At 42.5% G+C, this 25195-nt stretch overlaps 1 protein-coding gene across 2 annotated transcripts in view; it reads right to left on the bottom strand.

Moving 5' to 3' along the window:
- PDSS2 (decaprenyl diphosphate synthase subunit 2) overlaps window positions 1–22063 on the bottom strand; it is a 286538-nt gene extending 264475 nt beyond the window's left edge. For both annotated transcript variants that reach the window (XM_055433579.2, XM_055433580.2), the window contains exon 1: window positions 21488–22063. In XM_055433579.2, coding sequence (XP_055289554.2) covers window positions 21488–21768 — 281 coding nt within the window. In that variant the 5' untranslated portion in view covers window positions 21769–22063. The remainder of the gene's footprint in view (window positions 1–21487) is intronic.
- Between the last annotated feature and the right edge of the window lie 3132 nt (window positions 22064–25195).

Below are 25195 nucleotides of genomic sequence, written 5' to 3'. Positions count from 1 at the left end.
GCTAATAACAGCAGCGACGTTTATAGAGCATTTGAGCTAAACATTTTTGAGTGCTGTCTGCTGTAATCCTCATTACAATCTTGTGAATAATAATAATGTCATCTCTTTTACAGGTGAGGTAACAAGGCTCAAAATATTCTGCAGTTCACACAGCCAGGAAATAGCAGTACTTGAATTCAAATTTGGGTATTGGTTAGCTCACAAGCCCATGCTCTTCTCTAAACCTCAGCCAGTACTGCCTCCCTCACTGCAGTGGTCCTTACAAAATATTCTGCTCTCACTGTAATTAATTAAATTAAACAAAATTATTTGAAATTCCAAGTTAAAATTAAAATCCATATGCTTTCCCCAACCCACCACTAAATGAAAGTGGAACAAGCAGCAAACAGGTGGCAGGATAGTATCAACCAGGAATTTAAAAGAAATTCTTCACTGGAAAACGACACATAAATAAACAGAAATTCAATAAAGTTTCAAGAAAAAATAAACTATGAAGCTCCCAGGACTACCCTTTTATGGGGCAAGAGACATTACCCTGACCATTTAACAAACGATTATTCTAACAAACATTCAATATCAAGAAATTAATTTTTTAACATATGCTGCTGCTGCTGCTAAGTCACTTCAGTCGTGTCCGACTCTGTGTGACCCCATAGACAGAAGCCCACCAGGCTCCCCCGTCCCTGTAATTCTCCCGGCAAGAACACTGGAGTGGGTTGCCATTTCCTTCTCCAATGTGTGAAAGTGAAAAGTGGAAGTGAACTTGCTCAGTCGTGTCCGACCCTTAGCGACCCCACGAAGTGCAGCCTACCAGGCTCCTCCAGCCATGGGATTTTCTAGGCAAGAGTACTGGAGTGGCTTGCCAGTGCCTTCTCCGTTTAACATATGCTATGAAACAGTAAAAGTCATTGAGGATGGAAAAGCTCCATCTCAGTTTTTCCGTAAGTTGCCCAGGTACATCTATAAGTATTTTTAAAGTTAGGTTAAAATGCTGGGGCCAGGACCACTAATCTCTAGATGTTTATTTCTGGGGCTCTTTTCTACGTACTCATAAAATCATACCAGGGACACTATAAGGTCATATAGTCACGCTTGTTTTTAATCAGGGGTACTATGGAATAATAAGCACATGAAAAAATAAATAATACTTAAAAATAATACAACTACATAAAAATGTTTTTAATAAAAGCTTTGCTAGTATTAGTCCTAGCAAATGACATTCTTTTAAATACATAGTAATATAAAAGAAACAGCCTAAAGTTACAAAGAAATGTTGATGAAGATGTGTGAAGCCACTATTATTGAGGATAAAATAAATTTCATTTATTTGGTGATATTTAACCGGGGAAACAGTGGAAACAGTGTCAGACTTTATTTTTGGGGGCTCCAAAATCACTGCGGATGCTGATTGCAGCCAGGAAATTAAAAGACGCTTACTTTTTGGAAGGAAAGTTATGACCAACCTAGATAGCATATTAAAAAGCAGAGACATTACTTTGCCAACAAAGGTCCGTCTAGTCAAGGCTATGGTTTTTCCAGTGGTCATGTATGGATGTGAGAGTTGGACTGTGAAGAAAGCTGATCGCCGAAGAATTGATGCTTTTGAACTGTGGTGCTGGAGAAGACTCTTGAGAGTCCCTTGGACTGCAAGGAGATCCAACCAGTCCATTCTGAAGGAGATCGATCCTGGGTGTTCATTGGAAGGACTGATGCCAAAACTGAAACTCCAATACTTTCGCCACCTCATGCGAAGAGTTGACTCACTGGAAAAGAGTCTGATACTAGAAGAATTGGGGGCGGGAGGAGACGGGGACGACAGAGAATGAGATGGCTGGATGGCATCACCGACTCGATGCACATGAGTTTAAGTGAACTCTGGGAGTTGGTGATGGACAGGGAGGCCTGGCATGCTGTGATTCATGGGGTCGCAAAGAGTCGGACACGACTGAGCGACTGAACTGAATTGAACCATTTAAGATACAGAAAGTACCTGTCACAAAGCCCTGTAATAATTAAACACTATAAAGAATATGCTTATGCAAATTATCAATGCTTGAAACATTCAAAACACACTGCTAAGTTTTTAGAATATGACATAATATTCACTAGAAGTAACTGCAGCCTCACAATTCTGGAAATAAAACCAAATCAGTTTGCTTAAAAAAAAAAATTTCTGGAGCAAACTAAATAAACTTCCAAGGAGTTTCCAAGAGAATGGTAATTTTTAAAGTTATTTTTAAATATTTGTTAAAATGAAGTTTCAGTGCACAAAAATAGACAAAAAAATGAAAGGCTTTGAGAAGACACTGGTGAGTCACAGGAAGAAAAGCAAATCCAGCTGCACTCCATAAACCAAAGATTTGTATCTAGAACTTCGAATAAAGATTAAATCAGAAACAACTATCTGAATGGTTAACATCTAGTATTCATTTTTAAAACCTACTCTAGGGTAGCTGTTCCTGGGGAAAACATTCCTTAAGATCTTAAAACCACAAACAGAGATAAATAAATTTTGGTAATGAAAAAACCTCCCAGGTGTGTAAAACATGTACAAAGGCGCACACACACACACAAGAAAATTCTGAATCCTATAAAAGAATCAAGGACAATTATAGAATACATATTGATGAAAAGCATTTGGTGATGCAGTAATGAGGAACAGGAGAAGAGAGATGTGGATATCTGAATCCTAATTCATTAAAATTCAACCACAAAGAATTAAGTATTATAGCACTTTAGAACCTACAACCAACTTTATTAACTGGGCCCAGAATTAAGAACACAGGCTAGTCGGTATTCCTCAACCTTGAGCAATATTTGGAGTATTTTTAAAGGGTAAAAATTCAGCTATCCAGTATGCCTTAAATGATTTTTATTCAGATGTTCTTTAAATGTGTATTAATATGAAAATTATAAACACTGTATGGAAATGGTTCTTAAACAACTAAAATTACAAATTGGCATTAAGTTACTATGACAGATAATGGTGCTTGACTGAAACCGTTGCTGAAAAGCAAGTTTGTGTGCCTGACACTCAGTGTGGCCAAACAATACCAAAATGTCAGTTTGGAACAGAGAAAGGTTTATTGACGGCTGTGCAAGGAGATGGACGGTCCATGCCTCAAAAACCCTAAACTCTCCAAAAGCCTTCAGCAAAGCCCTTTTCTAGGAAAGGTGAGGGAAAGACCTGGTTAGCTGTTGCCAACTTCGTGGTGTCAGTCTGGAGGTCAGATTATGGCCAGGTAACGATATTCCTGTAAATCTCCCCCAAATGAACGGTACTACCTGTTCTGACAAGAAACGGCCAGGTCCCAAGGCACAACTTTCCTCCTCTGAGGTCCTGGTCCTGGCAAAAACAGACAGATCTCAGTTGGCAGCTCTCTCAGGGCCAAGTCCCCTGATACCGCCCATCCATAGCCAGGCTCCCAGGACACAACTGGCCCTCAGATTTCTTAGGCCGCTCAAGGCGGGCAGAGGAGGGGCAGCGGCAGGCCCCCACCAGGTCCCATAGGTAGGGACAGGGAAGATGTTCACTGCTGCCTCAAGACCTGGGCCAAATTCAGTGGGTTGATGAGGGCTCTGGAGCCCTGCTGGAAACAGCCTCCAGTTTGTTCCCTGGGCCTCCCAGCTTACTCACTGACCTGAGGCCAGGTGAACTGGAGGGCTGCAGGGGAGGCCAGGATTCACCTCTTACCTCACTCTATACCAGATGACCACCATTCCCCAGATGGTTGGCTGAATGGCCCACTGACGGCTGCTCGCTGACAGCTGGCTGCTTTTGGGAGGGGCCTATTGTGGTGTCAACCAATGGCTGAGCAGGACAACCAACAGTCACTCATTGACAGTTGGTTGCTTGTGGGAGGGGTCCAGGTAATGGCGCACAGCAAGGGCTGTGTGCTAAGGGCTGCACTGGCAACGTGCTATTACAAAGCTAAATTGCAATGCCCAGTATGAAAATGGTTCTGACCGTATGGGGCGGATCTTGGAATAAGGAAATCCCATGGGAAAGACAGGCTTCCCAAGTGGCGCTAGTGGTAAAGAACCTGCCTGTCAGTGCAGGAGATGTAAGAGATGTGGGTTCAATCCCTGGGTTGGGAAGATCCCCTGGAGGAATAAACAGCAACACACTCCAGTATTTTTGCCTGGAGAATCCCATGGAGAGAACAGCCTGAGAGGCTACAGCCCATAGGGTTGCAAAGAGTTGGACATGTCTGAAGTGACTTAGCACGCATGCATGGGAAAGATGCTATCCTCTCACCATTATTCTTTATTCAAACTATATGAAACGTTTATTCATTTAACACACTGCTTTTACCAGGTCTCTTGACTGGGCCCAGAAGACTCTGTAAAAGAGCAGGATAAGCCCAGCCAAGGAGATCCAACCAGTCCATTCTAGAGGAGATCAATCCTGGGTGTTCATTGGAAGCACTGATGCTAAAACTGAAACTCCAATAATTTGGCCACCTCATGCGAAGAGTTGACTCACTGGAAAAGACTCTGACGCTGGGAGGGATTGGGGGCAGGAGGAGACGGGGACAATAGAGAATGAGATGGCTGGATGGCATCACCAGCTCTATGGACATGAGTTTGGGTGAACTCTGGTAGTTGGTGATGGACAGGGAGGCCTGGCGTGCTGTGATTCATGGGGTCGCAAAGAGTCGGACACGACTGAGCGACTGAACTGAACCGAACTGAAGCCCAGCCCTTAGCAGGCACCCATTGCTGTGCCTCATTACACCACACCCCATTACTAGGCAACAGGTCTTGCTCAGCCATTGGTCGGTCCTCAGGGCCCTGCCCACAAGCAACCAACTGTCCATGAGCAACTGCTGGTTGTCCTGCTCAGCTACTGGTCAGTGCCACAGTGGGTCCTGCCCACAAGTAACCCTCAATGAGAGACTACTAGAGAAGTGATTCAGCCAAGAGTCAGTGGTGTAACGGTCATCACGTAGAGTGAGTTAAGAGGCAGATTTAGGACTTCTCCTGGAGGCCCTTCAGCTCACCCAACCTTGGGCCAGTGGGTGAGCTAGAGGACCCAGGGAACAGATTGGGGACTACATCCTGCAGGGTCCAGAGCCCTGATTAAGGCCCTTGACTGTCTTGGCCCAGACCTTGAAGCAACAGTGAACCTCTCCCCCATCCCTGTCTCTGCAACGTAACAGCAGTGGTCGTCTGCCTGGGTTGCAGGCCGTGAGACCTGGTCTCCCCAACTTGGGCAGCCTGAGGAGACTGAGGGCCAGTGGGATTGGGTGCCTGGCTCCCTTAGAGATGACAGCTGGGCAAGGTGTGGGAACCTGGCCCTAAAGGAGCTGCCAACTGAGATCTACTCCTCTTAGCCAGGACTGGAACCTTAGAGAATGAAAGTTGTGCCTTGGACCTTGCCCTTTTTTATCGAGACAGAGAATAACATTCATTTGGTACAGATTTCAAGGCAACATCGTTACCTGACCTCAAGAGCAAAGGATCTGGCACCAAGAAATCTGCAACAGCTAACCACGCCCATCTCTCACTTTTTGCTTTTAAAGGGACTTGCTGAAAGCTTTCACTAACTTTGGGGTTCTGAGGGCATGAGACACCCATCACCTCTCTGTATGAACCTGTGATAAACCTTTATCTGTTCCAAACTCTAATGTTTTAGTATTGATTGGCTTCACTGTGCGTCAGGCACACGGAATTGTAATTCGGTAACATCTTCACTCTTGACACAAGAAAAAGATTAGTGAAGGGTATCCCACAGTCGTTACTAACCACTTTAGTGGCTTCTAGAAAGGGCTAAGGATTTAGGTGGGAAAGATTACAAATGAAATGGATTCCCCGAACTCAGAAAGTGATGGTAGTAGCCCAGGGAAGGCTGGATCTAGCGGAAGTAGTTAACTGCCAGAAGTAAAGGGGCATGTTGACTCTTAGAGTCAGCAAGGTGGATACTGGGAATACTAGGTAATCTCAGGTTTTGTTGTGATAGGCAGAAATCCCTGTCTATATTTAATTGATCAAACCCAAGAATTCAAACCAACAGCCATCCCACTAAGATCTGTTTTGATTTAAATAATGAAAAACAAATAACTCCAGGTCTAGTGAACAGAGACCTGTCTGAGGCACTACTATAGACAGTCCTGGCCTCTCAGTCAAATCCAAGACCCTCGCTCGGTTCTGGGGTAAGAGACTAAATCCCTTCTGGAAGATTTTTTGCCCAAATGCATCTCTGGCCATTACCCAGATAATGGAGAGTTGGCAATAGGAAAATACCCAATCCTCTTGAGGATTTTTACCTACTAGCTCTGAGCTAACATTAATTAGTAGGCATTAAGAATACTTCTTGTCCCATTACTAAGGCGTAATTTTTCTGGGTTCTCTGGAGTGTCCAGCTGATCCAAGAGTTCTTTCCACCCTGTCCAGTCAACTTGCATGTCTCCCAGTTCCCCAAGAACTCTGAGAGTTATACAGCTTTACAGTGCTCCAGCGTCAGCGAGCTTCACCCTGCGTGTGTGCTGCTCAGTTTTCAGCAACAGACTCAAGCGGGCACCTGAGATCTCTGGAGCCCTCCTTGCATGCTCTCTCCTCTTCCGCATTCTGCCCCACATTTCCAGCTGCCTCAGCCTCCCCCAAATCTGATCCATCTCAATTCAGCAGTGCCAGCATCCTCTGCTGGAGTTTCTTCTCTCTGTGCTGCTGTTTGGAATGCACCTCTCAGCAGAAAGTTACGGTGATCACAGCTCTCACCCCATTTGTTTCCTCACTCACAGGGATCACAAGCCTGTGCTCCCCGTACCCCAAGCAGAATACGGTTGTTCATATTTTTTATCCAGTTTCCTACTTGTTTGCAGCATGTTATCCTATCTTAGAAGAAGCAGACATTTCCAATCTATTCTTTTTGCCTCATCCATCCCATGTTCAGGGTACACCTAACTACTACTTCCCTACACTTTGCTAAGCAACGTCTCCTGTCTTATTTTTTCCAGCCTTAGTCATTTCCTTATCCAACATGTCCCAACTCATATGTCACCTCAACTTTGGAAGTCTTCAGTTTTCTCTAGAGATTTTTTTCGTCTTTGCATACTGCTCATACATACTACAGAATTTATCTCAATATCCTCCATCTGCATGCCTCCCAACTAAAAAAACTTTCTAATAATAAGGATAACTGCTAAATTGTGACTACTTTTTATGTCTACATTTGCCCATTTACTCTTCATAAAAGCCTAAGACATATTAACAGGTACCATTATTCTCATTTTACACATGAGGAAACTGAGGCATAGAGAGGTTAAGTAAACCTCCTGAGATCCCGTACCTTGGTAGGGGCCGAGCAGGATAGTCTGATTTCAGAGCTCGTGCTCGCTATACTGCCTCTCATGAATTCCTGAAGGGCAGCAACTATGTCTTATTCTTGTTTGTGTATCCATGCCGAGAGCACCTCAAATATTTGTGGAATGAATTAAAATTTATAATTTTCTCCAAGTCATCCAAGAAAAAGTCCTTCATAAGTAAGGTAGACTTTCAGTACAGTAATTACAGAACTGAATCTAGAAAGGGTCTTTCATAAACATGGAAGAGACTAAAATTAAATACCCAATAATAAATTCAAAGAGCTCTGAAGAATTTTACCACGCAGAAAAGACTAATAAGGTTTTTTAGGTAGTAAGAAACTGCAGTAAACTCAGGAACAAAAAGTCTCTACCAAGGTATCAACACCCTCTAAGACAGGGACTAAATGTCATAATTTGTCTCCAATAGATGCATACCAAATTGATCCCATCTATCTAAACCTGAAATAGAGATCACAGTTTTCTCAAGGCAACAGTAAAAACACAAATTATTCAGAACAAAAATTTTATCCTAAGGGTCAAATCTGTCAAGAGTAATCAATGAAAACAAAGCCATATTGCACAATGGAATCAGCTATGTTAAACAACAAAAATTTAACCAATTCTACATGAAAAAAAGTATTTTTCATTACCTTTCAAACAATTAAGTGTCCTCCATGTTTACTAAAAGCTTTAAGTTTTTGACAATAGATACTCTTGCCTGGAAAATCCCATGGATGGAGGAGCCTGGTAGCCTTCAGTCCATGGGGTCGCTAAGGGTCGGACACGACTGAGCGACTTCACTTTCACTTTTCACTTTCACACATTGGAGAAGGAAATGGCAACCCACTCCAGTGTTCTTGCCTGGAGAATCCCAGGGATCGGGGAGCCTGGTGGGCTGCCGTCTATGGGGTCACACAGAGTCGGACATGACTGAAGTGACTTAGCAGCAGCAGCAGCATATGCAGTGGAGAAGGCAATGGTACCCGACTCCAGTACTCTTACCTGGAGAATCCCAGGGACGGGGGAGCCTGGTGGGCTTCCATCTATGGGGTCGCACAGAGTCGGACACAACTGAAGCGACCTAGCAGCAGCAGCAGCAGCATATGCAGTGAATTCATAAAAGCTAGAAGTACTCAAAAATAATACGATTTCTAGAAATTTAAATGATTAAAAATAAAAATATAGGGCTTCCCTGATGGCTCAGCGGTAAAGAATCCAACTGCCAATGCAGGAGACATGGGTTCGATCCCTGATCAGGGAAGATCCCTCATGCCTTGGAGCAACTAAGCTCATGCACCACAACTGCTGAGCCTGTGCCCCACAGCCCGGAAGCCACAGCTCCTGAGCCCACGTGCCCTAGAGCCCATGCTCTGCAACAAGAGAAGCCACTTCAATGAGAAGTTCATGCACTGCAACTACAGAATATCCCTGCTCACCACAGCTAGAGAAAAACCTGTGAGCAACAAAGACCCAGCACAGCCAAAAATTAAATAAATATTAGTTTTTAAAATAAATATATAAAAATGTATATTTTGCACAAATGGATAATTACATTTAATTCCCTGGTGGTTCAGCGGTAAAGAATCAGCCTGCCATGCAGGAGATGTGGGTTTTATCCCTGGGTTGGGAAGACCCCATGAAGAAAAGAAATGACAACCCACTCCAGTATTCTAGCCCAGATAATCCCAATCCATGGGGTTGCAAAAGAGCTGGACACGACTGGGCGACTAAGCAACAACAACAGCAAGATGGCAATGGCCATGGGGTACAGGGGGTACTGGAGAAGATGGAGACTGATAAACCGTCATGACCTTCAGCCTCTCCCACATGACTCATCCACATACGTGGACTTCTCCTCCACCCTGCATACCACTGTCTGGCTTGGACAGGTCCACAATCTCATCCAAAGTCCCTGAAACTGAATGTCTTTCAAAATTCAACATTTTTCTGAGTTTAGTAAGGTGCAATTCACCTAGCACTCCAGAATAATCTGTGGCAGCACCCTGGAATCAAATTTATATTTCTGTAGCAAAATGCAAGAACATTCACATTAAGTTGGATAAAGAAAGACTATGAATGATCTCACGTCAGTTCAGGTCAGATTTATGAGTCTAAGAAAACATTTTTTTCCCCTGACCTTTCAGGATTTTTAAACAGTAGGAAAAGGATGATAAATTTGTATTACATATTGCATTCAATCTACTCATCATTACCTGTCTGAGAAGTGACGACAGCTCCCTTAGCTACCATGCTCAGTTACAATACCAATTTCTACTAGGCAGAATTGGCAACACCTTTGGAAATCATTTAGTCAAACTTCTTATTTCATTGCTTAGGAAATTAAAGCCCAGAGATGGAACAACTTACTTAAGGTCACACTGTTGACACCTACTGACAGAGATGAAACTAAAACATACATGTTAAGCTTCCTGTCCTGCAGGTTACTTACTGTTTGTTCATTTGTTCATCCATCCATCCATCCGTTCATTCTCTCTGTTAGAAGTGATTTTTTTTTTTTTAGCTTTTCAAAATAACAAAATTATAGACTCACAGAAAGACATAAAAATAGTACAGTCTTCACTATGTATCCAGAGAGGGATTGGTTACAGGACCACAAAATTTGTGTTGCTCAGGTCTCTTATATAAAATGGTGTAGTATTTACATATAACCTATGCACATCCTCTAGTTTACATTAAATTATGTCCAGATTACTTACAACACCTAATACCGTGTAAATATTACGCAAATAGTAATAGATACAATGTATGTTATATGAAAAGTTGCCTGGCTCAGCAAATTCAAGTTTTGTTTTCAGGAAATTTCTGGAATTCTTCCCCCCAAATATTCTTGATCCGTGGTTGGCTGAATCCACATATATGCAGAACTCATGGATATAAAGTCCTTATGTATCTTTCACCCAGCTTCCTTCAATACACAACTGTAGGATAATACCAAAACTAAAAGTTAACACTGGGACTTTTCTGGTAGTCCAGTGGTGAAGAATCTGCCTGCCAATGTAGGGAACACAGGTTCAATCCATGGAACAGAAAGATTCCACTGAGCCTGTGAGCCACAACTCCTAAGCCCATGCACCACAACTACTGAAGCCTGTACACCCCGGAGCATGAGCTCTACAACAGGAGAAGCCACTGCAATGAGACGCCTACGTGCTCACTGCAACTAGAGAGTAGACTCTGCACAACACAGCTAGAGAAAACCTACAACAGCAATAAAGATCCAGTGCAGCCAAAAATAAGTAAAATTTTTAAAAAATAACATTAGTATATTACAGTTAAAACTACAGGCTTTATTCCATTTTCGACACTTCTTAAAAACCTGCATTCATTTGTGTGCAGGTACATATAGTTTGAAGAACTGACACTTTCGAATTTCGGTGCTAAGAATCCCCTGGACTGAAAGGAGATAAAATCAGTTAATCCTAAAGGAAATCAACCCTGAATATTCATTGGAAAGACTGGTGCTGAAGCTGAAGCTCCAATACTTCCACCATCTGATGAAAAGAGCCTACTCGTTGGAAAAGACCCTGATGATGGGAAAGACTGAAGGCAAAAGGAGAAGAGGGTGGCAAAGGTGGCTAGATAGCATCATTAACTCAATGGACATTGAATTTGAGCAAACTCTGGGAGATAGTAAAGGACAGAGGAGACTAGCGTGCTGCAGATGATGGGGACACAAAGACCTGGATGTGACCGAGCGACTGAACACCACCACCATATAGCGTTCCAGGGCTTCCCAGGTGGCTCAGTGGTTAAAAAAATCCACCTGCAACGCAGGAGACCCAGCTTCCATCTCTGGGTCAGGAAGATTCTCTGGAGAAGGAAACAGCAACCTAATCCAGTATTCTTGCCTGGGAAATCCCATGAACAGAGGAGTCTGGAGGGCTACAGTCCATGAGGTCACAAAGACTTAGAAACAACTTAGCAACTAAACAACTATTCCATTGTATGGATGCACCACAGTTTGTTCAGCCATTCACTGTTCAGTGAGGTATGGGTTGTTTCCAGTTCTTCAGTTCAATTCAGTTCAGTTCAGCCACTCGGTCGTGTCCAACTCTTTGCGACCCCATGAATCACAGCACGCCAGATCTCGCTGTCCATCACCAACTCACGGAGTACACTCAAACTCATGTCCACCGAGTCGGTGATGCCATCCAGCCATCTCATTCTCTGTCGTCCCCTTCTCCCCCTGCCCCCAACCCCTCTCAGCATCAGAGTCTTTTCCAGTGAGTCAACTCGTTGCATGAGGTGGCCAAAGTATTGGAGTTTCAGCTTTAGCATCAGTCCTTCCAATGAACACCCAGGACTGATCTCCTTTAGAATGGACTGGTTGGATCTCCTTGCAGTCCAAGGGACTCTCAAGAGTCTTCTCCAACACCATAGTTCAAAAGCATCAACTCTTCAGTGATCAGATTTCTTCACAGTCCAACTCTCACATCCATACATTGCCGGGAGCCAGCGAGGGAAATCCTACCCATGGCAAAGGTTAATTGGGGAAGAGGCCTGACGGGCAAAGGCTAATCAGGGCTCGAGGAACCCCCTGGACTTACCTGAGCATCTACCCCAAAGAAAACTGGAGTCTGACTGCTTTACTATCTTACGCCTCTTACCAAGTCCTCTAATACTTACGGGGGCTTCCCCCCAACCACCTTTCTCTGAAAACATTAATTCAGAGCTGTAGTTTAAAAGTTCTCCTCGGCTTAATAGGAGTGTTCCAATCCAAGACCCTCTGATAGCTTTCTAACTTGCATGACAAGTTTGTCCGGGCTCTTACAACTATGAGTGTGACTGTTTATAGCCTCCCAGCCATGCAAGGACAGAAAGCCTAATATTCTAAAATACAGGAATCTGTTGAAGAAGTTAAAATCATTAGAGTAGTACTAAAAAAGATTTCATTGTTGAATCAATGCTTGCTGCAGTTTCCTCTATCTATTGTATCCTTGGAAATATATTAATCACATATAGAGAATATAAGTAGTAGCCTTTGATTTAACCACATCAGATCTTAAGTTAATAAATTCCTTTCTTGCAGCTCACTACACCGGTGCCTTATAGGAATGTAACTTTGTTATGTGTCTAGCACCTGACTCTAGGAAAGTCACCTTAAAAGAATATAAGCCTTTTACTTGCTAACTAACCTATTGTTAGGAGAGAGGGCCATAAACTGTTAGCAGGCCCCCTGGCCAGAAGAGGATGTAAACCACCTAAAACTTTTATCACAAGACACACAAAAATAAGCCCTGATCCTGATAAGGGTCAAGACTGCTGACCCCACGCGATTTTGGCGTGACTCTATACCTCCCTTTCTCTGTTTCTTATGCGCATAACTTAGGGTATAAAAGCAGCACTGGAAAATAAAGTTTTGGGCCTTGCTCACTGAAGCTTGGTCTCCCCGTGTCGTTCTTTCTCTTTTTCCATCCTTTTCTCTATTCTCCTTTTTCTGGTTGAGATTCTTGGAGCGCTGGGCCCTCTGAGTTTACTTATCTGCCTGGGCTTCTAAGACCCACTCGAGGGGGTGCCCTGGTGGGGTGCCTCCAGTGATTCGAGAGGGCGCCTGCGGCCTACGTAAACAGAGCAAGCCCCGTGCTGGGGTTTTATTGGTTTCCAGCGTAAACCAAGGAATCATCAGCCCCTGTCTCTCTCTTTTTCTCTCTCTCTCTCTGACGCCGACGCCGTTCATCCCGAGGATACCCTGGGTCATATCAAGGCTGGTCCCCGATAATACATGACCACGGGAAAAACCATCGCCTTGACTAGACGGATCTCGGTCGGCAAAGTGATGTCTCTGCTTTTTAAATATGCTGTCTAGGTTGGTCATAACTTTCCTTCCAAGGAGTAAGCATCTTTTAATTTCATTGCTGCAATCAGCATCTGCAGTGATTTTGGAGCCCAGAAAAATAAAGTCAGCCACTGTTTCCACTGTTTCTCCATCTATTTCCGATGAAGTGATGGGACCAGATGCCATGATCTTAGTTTTTTGAACGTTGAGCTTTAAGCCAACTTTTTCACTCTCCTCTTTCACTCTCATCAAGAGGCCCTTTAGTTCTTCTTCACTTTCTGCCATAAGGGTGGTGTCATCTGCATATCTGAGGTTATTGATATTTCTCCCAGCAATCTTGATTCCAGCTTGTGATTCTTCCAGCTCAGCATTTCTCATGATGTACTCTGCATATAAGTTAAATAAGCAGGGTGACAGTATACAGCCTTGACATACTCCTTTCCTGATTTGGAACCAGTCTGTTGTTCCATGTCCAGTTCTAACTGTTGCTTCCTGACCTAAATACAGGTTTCTCAAGAGGCAGGTCAGGTATTCCAGAGTGGCTATAACATTTTCACATTCTCATCAGCAATGTTCAAACCGTGGTGCTGGAGAAGACTCTTGAGAGACCCTTGGACTGAGATCAAACCAGTCAATCCTAAAGGAAATCAACACTAAATATTCACTGGAAGGACCAATGCTGAAGCTGAAGCTCTAATATTTTGGCCACCTGATGTGAAGAACTGACTCACTGGAAAAGACCATGATGCTGGAAAGGGCTTCCCTGATAGCTCAGTTGGCAAAGAATCCGCCTGCAACGCAGGAGATCCTGGTTCAATTCCTGGGTCAGGAAGATCCACTGGAGAAGGGATAGGCTACCCACTCCAGTATTCTTGGACTTCCCTTGTGGCTCAGCTGCACCTCCAACACCGGAGTCCTGGGTTCGATCCACTCCAGTATTCTGGCTTAGAGAATTCCATGGACTGTATAGTCCATGGGTCACAAAGAGTTGGACACAACTGAGTAACTTTCACTTTCACTTTTCACTCTGATGCTGTGAAAGACTGAAGGCAGGAGGAGAAGGGGTGACAGAGGATGAGATGGTTGGATGGCATCACTGACTCAATGAACATGAGTTTGCGCAAACTCCAGAAGATGGTGAAGGACAGGAAAGCCTGGCATGCTGCAGTCCATGGGGTCACAAAGACTTGGACATGACTGAGCAACTAAACTATTTCAAGTTTCTATTTCAACTATTTCAGCTGAGCTATTTCAAATCCTAAAAGATTGATGCTGTTAAAGTGCTGCACTCAATATGCCAGCAAATTTGGAAAACTCAGCAGTGGCCACAGGACTGGAAAAGGTCAGTTTTCATTCCAATCAGAAAGAAAGGCAATGCCAAACAATGTTCAAACTTGTACAATTGCACCCATCTCACAGGTTAGCAAAGTAATGCTCAAAATTCTCCAAGTCAGGCTTCAACAGTATGTGAACCGAGAACTTCTAGATGTTCAAGCTGGATTTAGAAAAGGCAGAGGAAACAGAGATCAAATTGCCAACATCCGTGGGATCATCAAAAAAGCAAGAAAGTTCCAGAAAAACATCTATTTCTGCTTTATTGACTATGCCATAGCCTTTGACTGTGTGGATCAGAGTAAACTCTGGAAAATTCTTCAAGAGATGGAAATTCCAGACCATCTGACCTGCCTAAGAAATCTGCATGTGGGTCAAGAAGCAACAGTTAGAACTGGACATGGAACAACAGACTGGTTCCAAATTGGGAAAGGAGTATGTCAAGGCTGTATACTGTCACCCTGCTTATTTAACTTATATGCAGAGTACATTATGCGAAATACTGGGCTGGATGAAGCACAAGCTGGAATCAAGATTGCTGGGAGAAATATCAATAACCTCAGATATGCAGATGACACCACCTTTATGGCAGAAAGTGAAGAAGAACTAAAGAGCCTCTTGATGAAAGTGAAAGAAGAGAGTGAAAAAGTTAAAACTCAACAGTCAAAAAACTAAGATCATGGCATCTGGTCCCATCACTTCATGGCAAATAGATGGGGAAACAGTGGAAACAGTGACAGACTTTATTTTTTTGGATTCCAAAATCACTGCAGATGGTGACTGCAGCCATGATATTAAAAGACCCTTACTCCTTGGAAGAAAAGTCATTACCAACCTATACATAAGATTGAAAAGCAGAGACATTACTTTGCCAACAAAGGTCCATCTAATCAAAGCTATGGTTTTTCCAGTAGTCATGTATGGATGTGAGAGTTGGACTATAAAGAAAGCTGAGCGCCAGAGAATTGATGCTTTTGAACTGTGGTGTTGGAGAAGACTCTTGAGAGTCCTGTGGACATCAAGGAGGTCCAACCAGTCCATCCTAAAGGAAATCAGTCCTGAATATTCCTGAAGCTGAAACGCCAATAGTTTGGCCACCTGACGCAAAGAACTGACTCATTGGAAAAGACCCTGATGCTTGGAAAGACCGAAGGCAGGAAAAGAAAGAAACAACAGAGGATGAGATGGCTGGATGGCATCACCGACTCAATGGACATGAGTTTGAGCAAGCTCCCAGAGTCAGTGACGGACTGGGAGGCCTGGAGTGCTACAAAGAGGTCAGAAAGAATTGGACACGACTTAGTGCCTGAACTGAATGACTAAACAACAATCAGCAATCTAGTTTCTTTGCATCCTCACCAAGATTCCATATTGTATTTTTCATTTTAGTCATTCAATAGGTATGCAGTGGTATCTCATCATGGTTTTAACACACATTTTTCTAATGGCTAATATTGTTTAACAATTTTTCATATATTCATTTTCTGTTTTTACAGGCTTTGTGCCCATTTTCTAATTGTTTGTTTTCTTACCATTGAGTTCAGAGTGATCTTTATATATTCTGGATGTAAGTCCTTTTTCAGATAAGTGATTTACAAATGTTTTCTCCCTGTGGTTAATCTTTTCAATCTATTAACAAGGTCTTTTCGCAGAACAAAGTTTTCAATTTTGCTGAAGTACAATTATTGATCTTTTTTTCTTTAATGAACTGCATTTTTGGTTTCACGTCTAAAAACTGTTTACCGAGTCCACATTCCAAAAATCCTCTCCTGTTTTCTTAAGTTTTATTTGATAGTTTTATATTTCACATTTAATTCTATTCAACGCAGATCTTTTTTTTTTTAATATGGTGTGAAGTTTAGGTCAAGGTTTATTTTCTTGCCTATATAATGTCCAAATTGTTCCAGTCCCATTTATTGAAAAGACTATTCTCCCTCCATCGAACTGCTTTTGCACCTTTGTCAAAAATCAACAGGTATATTTGTGTTGATTCATTTCTGAGTTCCCTATTCTATTTCAATGATCTATCTATTCCTCTGCCAATACCACAGTGTTTTAATCAATGAAGTTATATATATATTAGACTTAACATTAGGTAGAATGACTCCTTCCATTTTCTTTCTATTTTTTCAATATTGCTTTAGCTATTATAGTTCCATTAATACTGTTCGCTTTATCACACTGCTTATTCTTGCTTTTAAGGTTCTCCCTGAAGAATTCCATGGATTGTATAGTCTGTGAGGTAGCAGAGTTGGACACGAATGAGCGACTTTCACTCACTCACTCATTATGCCTAGAAGAAGAATGACAGCCTGGAGAAGAAAGGAAAATGAAAAGAATCAAGAAGAAAAAAACTGAATATATTACCACCATCCTCAAAAGACTATACATGTAGTTTTCATCCATCGATTCTCATCACACCCCAATTTCTTCATGAAAGATTCTCTACTATTCTAGGCCACTTTATTTCATTTTTTATGTTTGCTCTTGAGGGACAGTTAATGTACAATGGTATATATTTCAGGTGTACAACAAAGTGAATCATAATTTTTAAAGGTTATACACCATTCACAATTATTATAAAAATACTAGGTATATTCCTACTGTTATACAATATATTCTTGTAGCTTATTTAATTTATACCCAGTAGTTTATACCTCTTAATCCCCTACTTCTTTCTGGCCCCTCCCCACTTCCCTCTTCCTACCAGTAACCACTAGTTTGTTCTCTATACCTGTGAATCTGTTTTTGTTGTTGTTATAGTCACTAGATTATTTTTTATTCCATATATAATTAATATCATACAGTGTTTATCTTTCGCCAGGTCACTTTAGTGTCTCTAAATGTTATAGCTAATGTATCTCTACTACTCACTAGTCACAAGTCATTTATCTCCTTCTGTTCAGTTCAGTTCAGTCACTCAGTCATGCCCGACCCTCTGCGACCCCATGAATCACAGCACGCCAGGCCTCCATGTCCATCAACAACTCCCGGAGTTCACTCAAACTCATGTCCATCGAGTCGATGATGCCATCCAGCCATCTCATTCTCTGTCGTCCCCTTCTCCTCCCGCCCCCAATCCCTCCCAGCATCAGTCTTTTCCAGTGAGTCAACTCTTCGCATGAGGTGGCCAAAGTACTGGAGTTTCAGCTTTAGCATCAGTCCTTCCAATGAACACCCAGGACTGATCTCCTTTAGGACGGACTGGTTGGATCTCCTTGCGGTCGACTCTCAAGAGTCTCCTCCAACACCACAGTTCAAAGCATCAATTCTTCGGTGATCAGCTTTCTTCACAGTCCAACTCTCACATCCATACATGACCACTGGAAAAACCATAGCCTTGACTAGACGAACCTTTGTTGGCAAAGTAATGTCTCTGCTTTTTAATATGCTATCTGTAAATATACTTGTGTCCAACACGATGCCTATTCTCAGAGGACATGGTCCATGTTATAGAGTTCTTTATACTCCTACATAAGCTTTAATAAACAATGAACTAAGGATTATTTATCTAATTGGAACTTACAACACAGAGATACTAGAACACCTAGAAGAACAAGAGTAAAAAAATTAACTGCTTCAATGTTGTTAGCAATATGATCATTATCTCACCAAATCTCAAGATTTTAAATTTAATCTCACTTCTCAAACTGTTATAAAAGTAAGTTCTAGGCTCTTTCCCTTCTTCTTGATGAGATAGCTTAAGTAAAGAAAGAGAAAGTAGTGAATAATGAATTATGGTGATTTCCTTCTTTTCTCCTCTTTGCCAAAAAATGTCACTGTACATCTAAATTTAGGGCTATCAGATATGATTCATCCCTAATAAACCATGTTTATCTACCCAAAAAGTAAAATGACCCAAGGGATCAGAATATCAATATAAGTAAATAATGGAATCTCAAAATGTAAAACGGAACTAAGTAAAAGAATTTATCAAATCCAATTTTTTATGGTCTTATCTATATTAACTATATGGGGTCTTTGTGTCCTTTGGCTAGCATACTGAGACACTCTCTGTCTTAATTATCAATGCTTTGCCAACAAGATTTCACCAAAGTAAGGTGCCGCATGTGAAACAATATAGCTACTTAATCCATGTTTTTAGCTATAATTTACAATAACCACAATCTGCCTACCCTGTGGATCAAATGCTTGCTTCTTTGCTGAAATAGATGTATACATGATCGCCTCCCCAAAAGTTTTTTGTTCACTGACTGCCTGTGAGTTTAGACTGTTTAAAGAATTTAAACATGTAACAAAACTACATACAGATTAACTCCTTCTTTTCTTACAAAATAAAGTAATCCACATATGTTTCTATGGCTTTGCTGAAACTTTCTCCAATGTTTTCACTGTATTAGATCAGGGACAGGCAGGCAGGGGAGGCTACAATCAGGAAAGTTTCAGAGCCATTAGTCTTACAAGCTTTCATTTAGAGTGTCTCTGGTGGTCTCAGAAGGAATCTTCTCTAAGACCCCAATTGATACTCTGACAAGTAGATGAACTGCAATTCTCAGAATACGCACATTACTAAGACTTTTTCTAGTTCTGCCCTTTTCATGTCAATGCTTTATTATAGACACTACAAGATGCATATGCGTAATGTAATATGTAGTCCAAGGGGATTAGATTCAGGAACCCCCATGCATATCAAAATCTGAGGATTCTCAAGTCCCTCACAGTGTCTGCATATAATCCAAGGCACATCCTCCCCTATACTTTAAATCATCTCTAGAATACTTACGATGCCAATTCTATGTAAATGGTTGTATATACAATATTAGTGCTATAAAAATAGTTCCTGGTGCACAGCAAACTCAAGTTTTGTTTCAGGGGGACTTTCTGAAACATCCCCCTGAATATTTTCAGCCTACAATTGGTTCAACCTGTGGTTGTGAACTCACGGATCTGGAGGGCTCACCGTACTACCCCACATCCTCCACTGCTAACACTACCATATTCCCATCACGTACAGAGAAACCCACTACTTGACTGGCAAAAAATAAGACATTTCACGGTTCATGTGTTGTGAGAACACAGAGTAACTTGAACTCAGACACTGCTAGTAAGAATATAAACTGGTAGAACCACTTTGTTAAACAATTTGTCATTATTTCCTAAAGCTGACCATGTGTACACAGTCCTTTATTCTCTCAAGACAAGTACATCAGAAGACACGTTCAGGATATTCACAGCAGTACTTTTCATAACACCACAAACTGCAAATAATCCAAATGTTGATTGAAAGAAGACTATGGTATTTACACAGTAGAATCTCACACATCAGTGAAAAACTAATGAAGTATAGTTAACACAATGGGGATAAACTTAGAAATAATGACGAATTTAAAAAGCAAGTCACAAAGGACATGCAATACACTACAATATTTGTAAATTTTAAAAATGAGCATTATTAAACTGATTACTATTTAAGAAAACACTCATGCAACTTTAAAAAGGAAAAATAAACACAAAATTCAGTTCAGTGGGGATCAGGGAGAAACTAGTGAATAGAGACAGCTTCAACAGGATTGATAAAAGTTTTATTTCCTCAACTGGGTGGTAAGCTCATTCCTCTCACTATTAAGCTTTAAAAGATACATGTTGTGTGTTCTGAGTGTGTGCCATCTAGAATCTCTGGAGAACTAACATTTCAGCTTCAAAACAAGTTTAACCTACTCATAAAATGACATTCCTGATAACTGGGAATGACGCCCAAGAAATAAAATCTCTTTACTACTGCTATTTGGTATTGCTATTCGGTAACGTTTATAGTAACAAAGAATAGCAGATGTCTCATAAAAAATTAAAGCAAGAGAATGGGCAAGGGAAGTAAGGGTAGCTATAAAAGAGCAATCTGAGAGATCGTTGTAGTGATGGAAATGTATCAGTGTCAACATCCTGCTTGTGGGACAAGACTGCAAAGGATACACTGGGCCTCTCTACAGTATTTCTTTCAACAGCATGTGAAACTCCAATTATTTCAAAAGTTTGTGCTTTTTCTTTAAGAAAACATTAAAAAAAAATGATAATTTTGTCCAAGATTTCTCCACAATGGTACTACTGACATTTTAGTGCACCTAATTCTTCACGGTAGGGAGTTGCCCTGGGCACTGCAGGGTGTTTAACAACATCTCTGGCCTCTTAACTACTAAACACCAGTAGCACGTCCCCATTGTAACATTTCCATACACTGCCAAATGTTCCCTAGGGGACAAGTAAATTGCTTATTGTACTGGAGTTATGTAAAGAATATTCCTATGCTTAGGAAATACACAATGAAGTACTTTAGGGGTAAAGGAATGACATGAAATGTACCACAAACGATTCAGGAAAAACATGTGTGTATATATTTTATTTACATATACATGAATAGTATGTGTGTGTGTATATATAAAATAGGTGAATATAAAGTATGTTACTTATTAATTTTATTCCTGCAACTTCTCTATGTGTTTTCAGTTATTAATACAAAGGTGGGGGTTTTAAAAATGGAACCAAAAGTTGTGGTCCTTAAAAGTCCTAAAAACACGTTTCACAGTAGCAGTCCAGCGTAAGTGATAAAAATCCCAAGGGAAAATGAATACTGACTGCATAAATTCCTACTTCGAGCCTGAGACAAAAGTTGCAAATGACTGCCTAACTTTTGGCCTATCTCCCCCTAACCCATTCTTTCTAGAGGTGACTTCCTGAATAATGCAGAACCGAAAATAAAACTATCCCACTTTTAAAAGACCATTTCTAGGAAGTGACTCAAACCCACATCCCTACTCGATGCTTCCACAAATCATCGAGGCAACTTCACCTTCAATAGCTAAAAAGCAAAAACGCGAAAATCGCACGTGTTCTCATTCTTACATCGCAAATATTAATAAAAGTATGTTAAGATGAGTGGACTAAGACACAACACCGAATGTCTAGGAAGGCTGAGGAAACTAAGGAATAAAAAGAAATAAACAGGCAGTCAGTCTGAGAGAGACAGGAAAAGTGTACCGGCCAGGAAAAAGGACTAGGGTGGGTGCGAGTGTGTCAGGGCGAAGGTGTAGCTCACCTGGCTGTGGTAAGCAGAGGGTGCTGAGTCCCCACCAGCTTCCGCACCTGCATAGCGATGTTGCTGAGCTCGTCGCTCAGCAGGCAACGGAGGCTCATGAAGGACGTGGGGTAGCCCACGATCTTCTCCGCCTCTGACACCACTTGGTTCCACTGGGCCGGGGACCTGGAGGACTGACCACGCCAGGAGATCACCGAGGAGATGGTGTCGAGGGGGCCACGCAGGGGACCCGAGGCCCCAAGGCAACGGGGCAAGCGCGAAAGCAGCTGCCGAAGGCTCATAGTTTGAGTCTGAGGGTTTCGGGGACTTGAGGGTGTCCGGAGGTGGCGCGGGGAACAAGCCAGGGACAGATGAGGAACTTGCGGGAACTAGAAAAAAAGCGGCGATTCTTGACCCTCAAGAGGAGGGTGGGTTTTTGGAGTCGTGACCAGAAACGAACTTTAACTGCAGATCCCGCAGTCTGGGTTAGACACACAACACTCTCAACACAGCACTGCCCACGTCCATCTATGGTAGAAACCACGGCCGCTGCCTAAATGGGGAACGCCATATTAGAGGAGTGAAATACGACTTGCCGTAAAGACGGAGGCGGGCTGTTCTGCGGCAAAGAATTTTCCCTACTTTGCGGCGCAGCCCGGACGCCCCCGAAGGGGCGGGGCTCTGGAGGTGATCCTGGGAAGGCGGGGTAGGGTGCAAACCTCAGCTCCCCCCGCCTCTTCCTGACCTGTCTGGGCAGAGGGTGACAGAGATGGGCGAGTGGTGTCCCAGCCCCTGGAGTTTGGGCAGAGTCCGATTCATCGTAGGATACCCAGTGCCCACCACGAAGTAGGCACGCATAAATATGTGTTCTGAACCAGGGTCGGTGTCTGCTAAGTATCTTTTGCTGGCCCTCAGCGCTCACGGGAGAAAGGGATGGAGCCGAGGCGCCAGTTCTTCTGGAAAGCTATCCTGTCAGATTCCGGCAGTGGTAGTGAACTGGCGTGAGGGCATTCTCTCGTATCATCTGTGCCCAACCTATGAAATGTGGCACGGCCTCGCAGAAAGGGTGTTTTTGTTTTTTATTTCCCCAGGGTCTGTCTTGGGTCCTTGCTTCTGGCTCCTCACTGAGCCTTGGGTTCCCCTGTGTGCAGCTCAGGCAGAACCAGCTGTGCCTCCTGAAAGGGTGCAGACAGGCACTTCTAGAAGGATGTACCCCCTCACCATAGAGGATCTGATACAGAGCAGAGCCCTATGGGACTCCTGGGCACAAAGCCTTTGTGTCCCCCATTTTTAAAAAAGTATAGGAAACAGCTTTCATTCATAGGAAACATTATTACAAAGCTAGTGGAGGTGATGGAATTCCAGCTGAGCTATTTAAAATCCTAAAAGACGATTCTGTTGAAGTGCTGCACTCAATATGTCAACAAATTTGGAAAACTCAGTGGTGGCCACAGGACTGGAAAAAGTCAGATTTCGTTTTAACCTCAAAGAAAGGCAATGCCAAAGAATATTCAAACTACTGTACAATTGCACTCATTTCACATGCTAGCAAGGTCTTGCTCAAAATCCTTCAAGCTAGTCTTCTGCAGTACATGAACTGAGAAATTCCAGAGGTACAACCTGGATTTAGAAAAGGCAGAGGAGCCAGAGATCATATTGCCAACATCTGCTGGATCATAGAAAAAGCAAGGGAATTTTAGAAAAACCTCTGCTTCATTGACTATGCTAAAGCCTTTCACTGTGTGGATCACAACAAACTGTGGAAAATTCTTAAGAGATAGGAATATCAGACCACCTTACTTGCCTCCTAAGAAACCTGTATGCAGATCAAGAAGTTCCAGTTAGAACCAGACATGGCACAACACACTAGTTCAAAATTGGGAAAGGAGTATGTCGAGGCTATATATTGTCACTCTGCATAATTAACTTATATGCAGAGTACATCATGTGAAATGCCAGGCTGGATAAAGCAAAAACTGAAATGAAGATTGCCAGGAGAAATATCAACCTCAGATAGGTAGATGATACCATTCTAATGGCAGAAAGCGAAGAGGAACTAAAGAACCTCTTGATGAAGATTAAAGAGGAGAGTGAAAAATGTGGCTTAAAACTCAACATTCAAAAAACTAAGGTCATGGCATCCAATCCCATCACTTCATGGCAAATAGATGGGGAAACAATGGAAATAGTGACAGATTTTATTTTCTTGGGCTCCAAAATCACTGCAGATGGTGATTGCAGTCATGAAATTAAAAGACGCTTGCCCCTTGGAAGAAAAGCTATGACAAAACTGGAGAGCATATTAAAAAGCAGACATCACTTCGCTGACAAAGGTCCATATAGTCAAAGCTATGGTTTTTTCCAGTAGTCATGTACGGATGGGAGAGTTGGACTATAAAGAAGGCTGAACGCTGAAGAATTGATGCTTTTGAACTGTGATGCGGTAGAAGATTCTTAAGAGTTCCTTGGACAGGAGGGAGATCCAACCAGTCAATCCTAAAGGAAATCAACCCTGAATATTCATTGGAAGGACTGATACTGAAACTGAAGCTCCAATTCTTTGGCCACCTGATGCAAAGAGCCAACTCATGGGAAAAGAACCTGATGCTGGGAAAGATTAAGGGCAGGAGGAAAAGGGGCAACAGAGGATGAAATGTATGGATGGCATTCCCTGGTAGCTTAGTTGGTAAAGAATCTGCCTGCAGTGCAGGAGACTCGGGTTCAATCCTTGGGACGGGAAGATCCCCTGGAGAAGGAAATGGCAAACCACTCCAGTATTCTTGCCTGGAAAATCCCATGGACAGAGAAGCCTAGCCAGCTACAGTAGATGGGATTGCAAGAGGCAGACATGACTCAGTGACTCCACCACCACCACCACCAGCAGATAGTGAAGGGCAGGAAAGTCTGACCTGCTGCAGTCCATGGGGTCAAAAGCAGTCAGACACAACTCAGCAACAGCAACCAAGACCTTCCCTGAGCTCCAATGTTAAGATTTAAGTAGCTGTTGGTTAGGGAAGGGAAGGGATACAAAACTAGGGAGAAACAGTCAGGAGCATTCTTGGGGCAAGGTCCTGTTTCCCCATCAATGGATACACAGAACAGTATCTTAGAGCTATTTTGCAGACGCTGAAACCACCCCCAGGTGGGCGATGTTAAAGATTAACAACGGTATGCTGCCCCCAAGCATGTAGATGACCAGTTGGACCTGAAGATTGTTGATGCTGACTCCTACTCACCTCACCACCGACCCATCAAAAGAATGTCCACGAGCTGATCACACCCTCTTTGAACAATTACAATAAAATGTCCCACTGTCTTCTCCATGTTGGGACACATGGTTTTGAGGGCATTTAGCCCACTGTGGCCCCCCTTTTGCCTGGAAAAGTAATGAAGCTATCCTTTTCTACTTCACTCAGAACTCTGTCTCTGAGATTCAATTCAGCACCGATGTACAGAGAAGCTGAACTTTCCCCATCAGATCCATAATTATCATCTACTCTAGTGCTTTCATTTATAGCTCATGTATTAGCTCATTTAATCCTCAAATCAACCCCGTTAAGTAAATAATATTGGCACTCTCTGTGTTTCAGATGAGGAAACTTAGGCACAGCCGAGTAGTGTAAATTGCCTAAGCCCACACTAGGCAGGATACCATACCCAGGCAATCTGGTTTCTGAATCCATGCTCTTAGTCATAACATTACTGTATAAGTAACGGGTTACCAGCCAC

This window comes from Moschus berezovskii, chromosome 10, assembly GCF_049115385.1.
Source record: "Moschus berezovskii isolate FMDL1 chromosome 10, NW_MosBer_1.0, whole genome shotgun sequence".
In the NCBI taxonomy this organism is placed as follows: Eukaryota; Metazoa; Chordata; class Mammalia; order Artiodactyla; family Moschidae; genus Moschus; species Moschus berezovskii.
The sequence above is the reverse complement of the archived record's forward strand: the minus strand, read 5'-3'. Positions and strand labels throughout refer to the sequence as shown.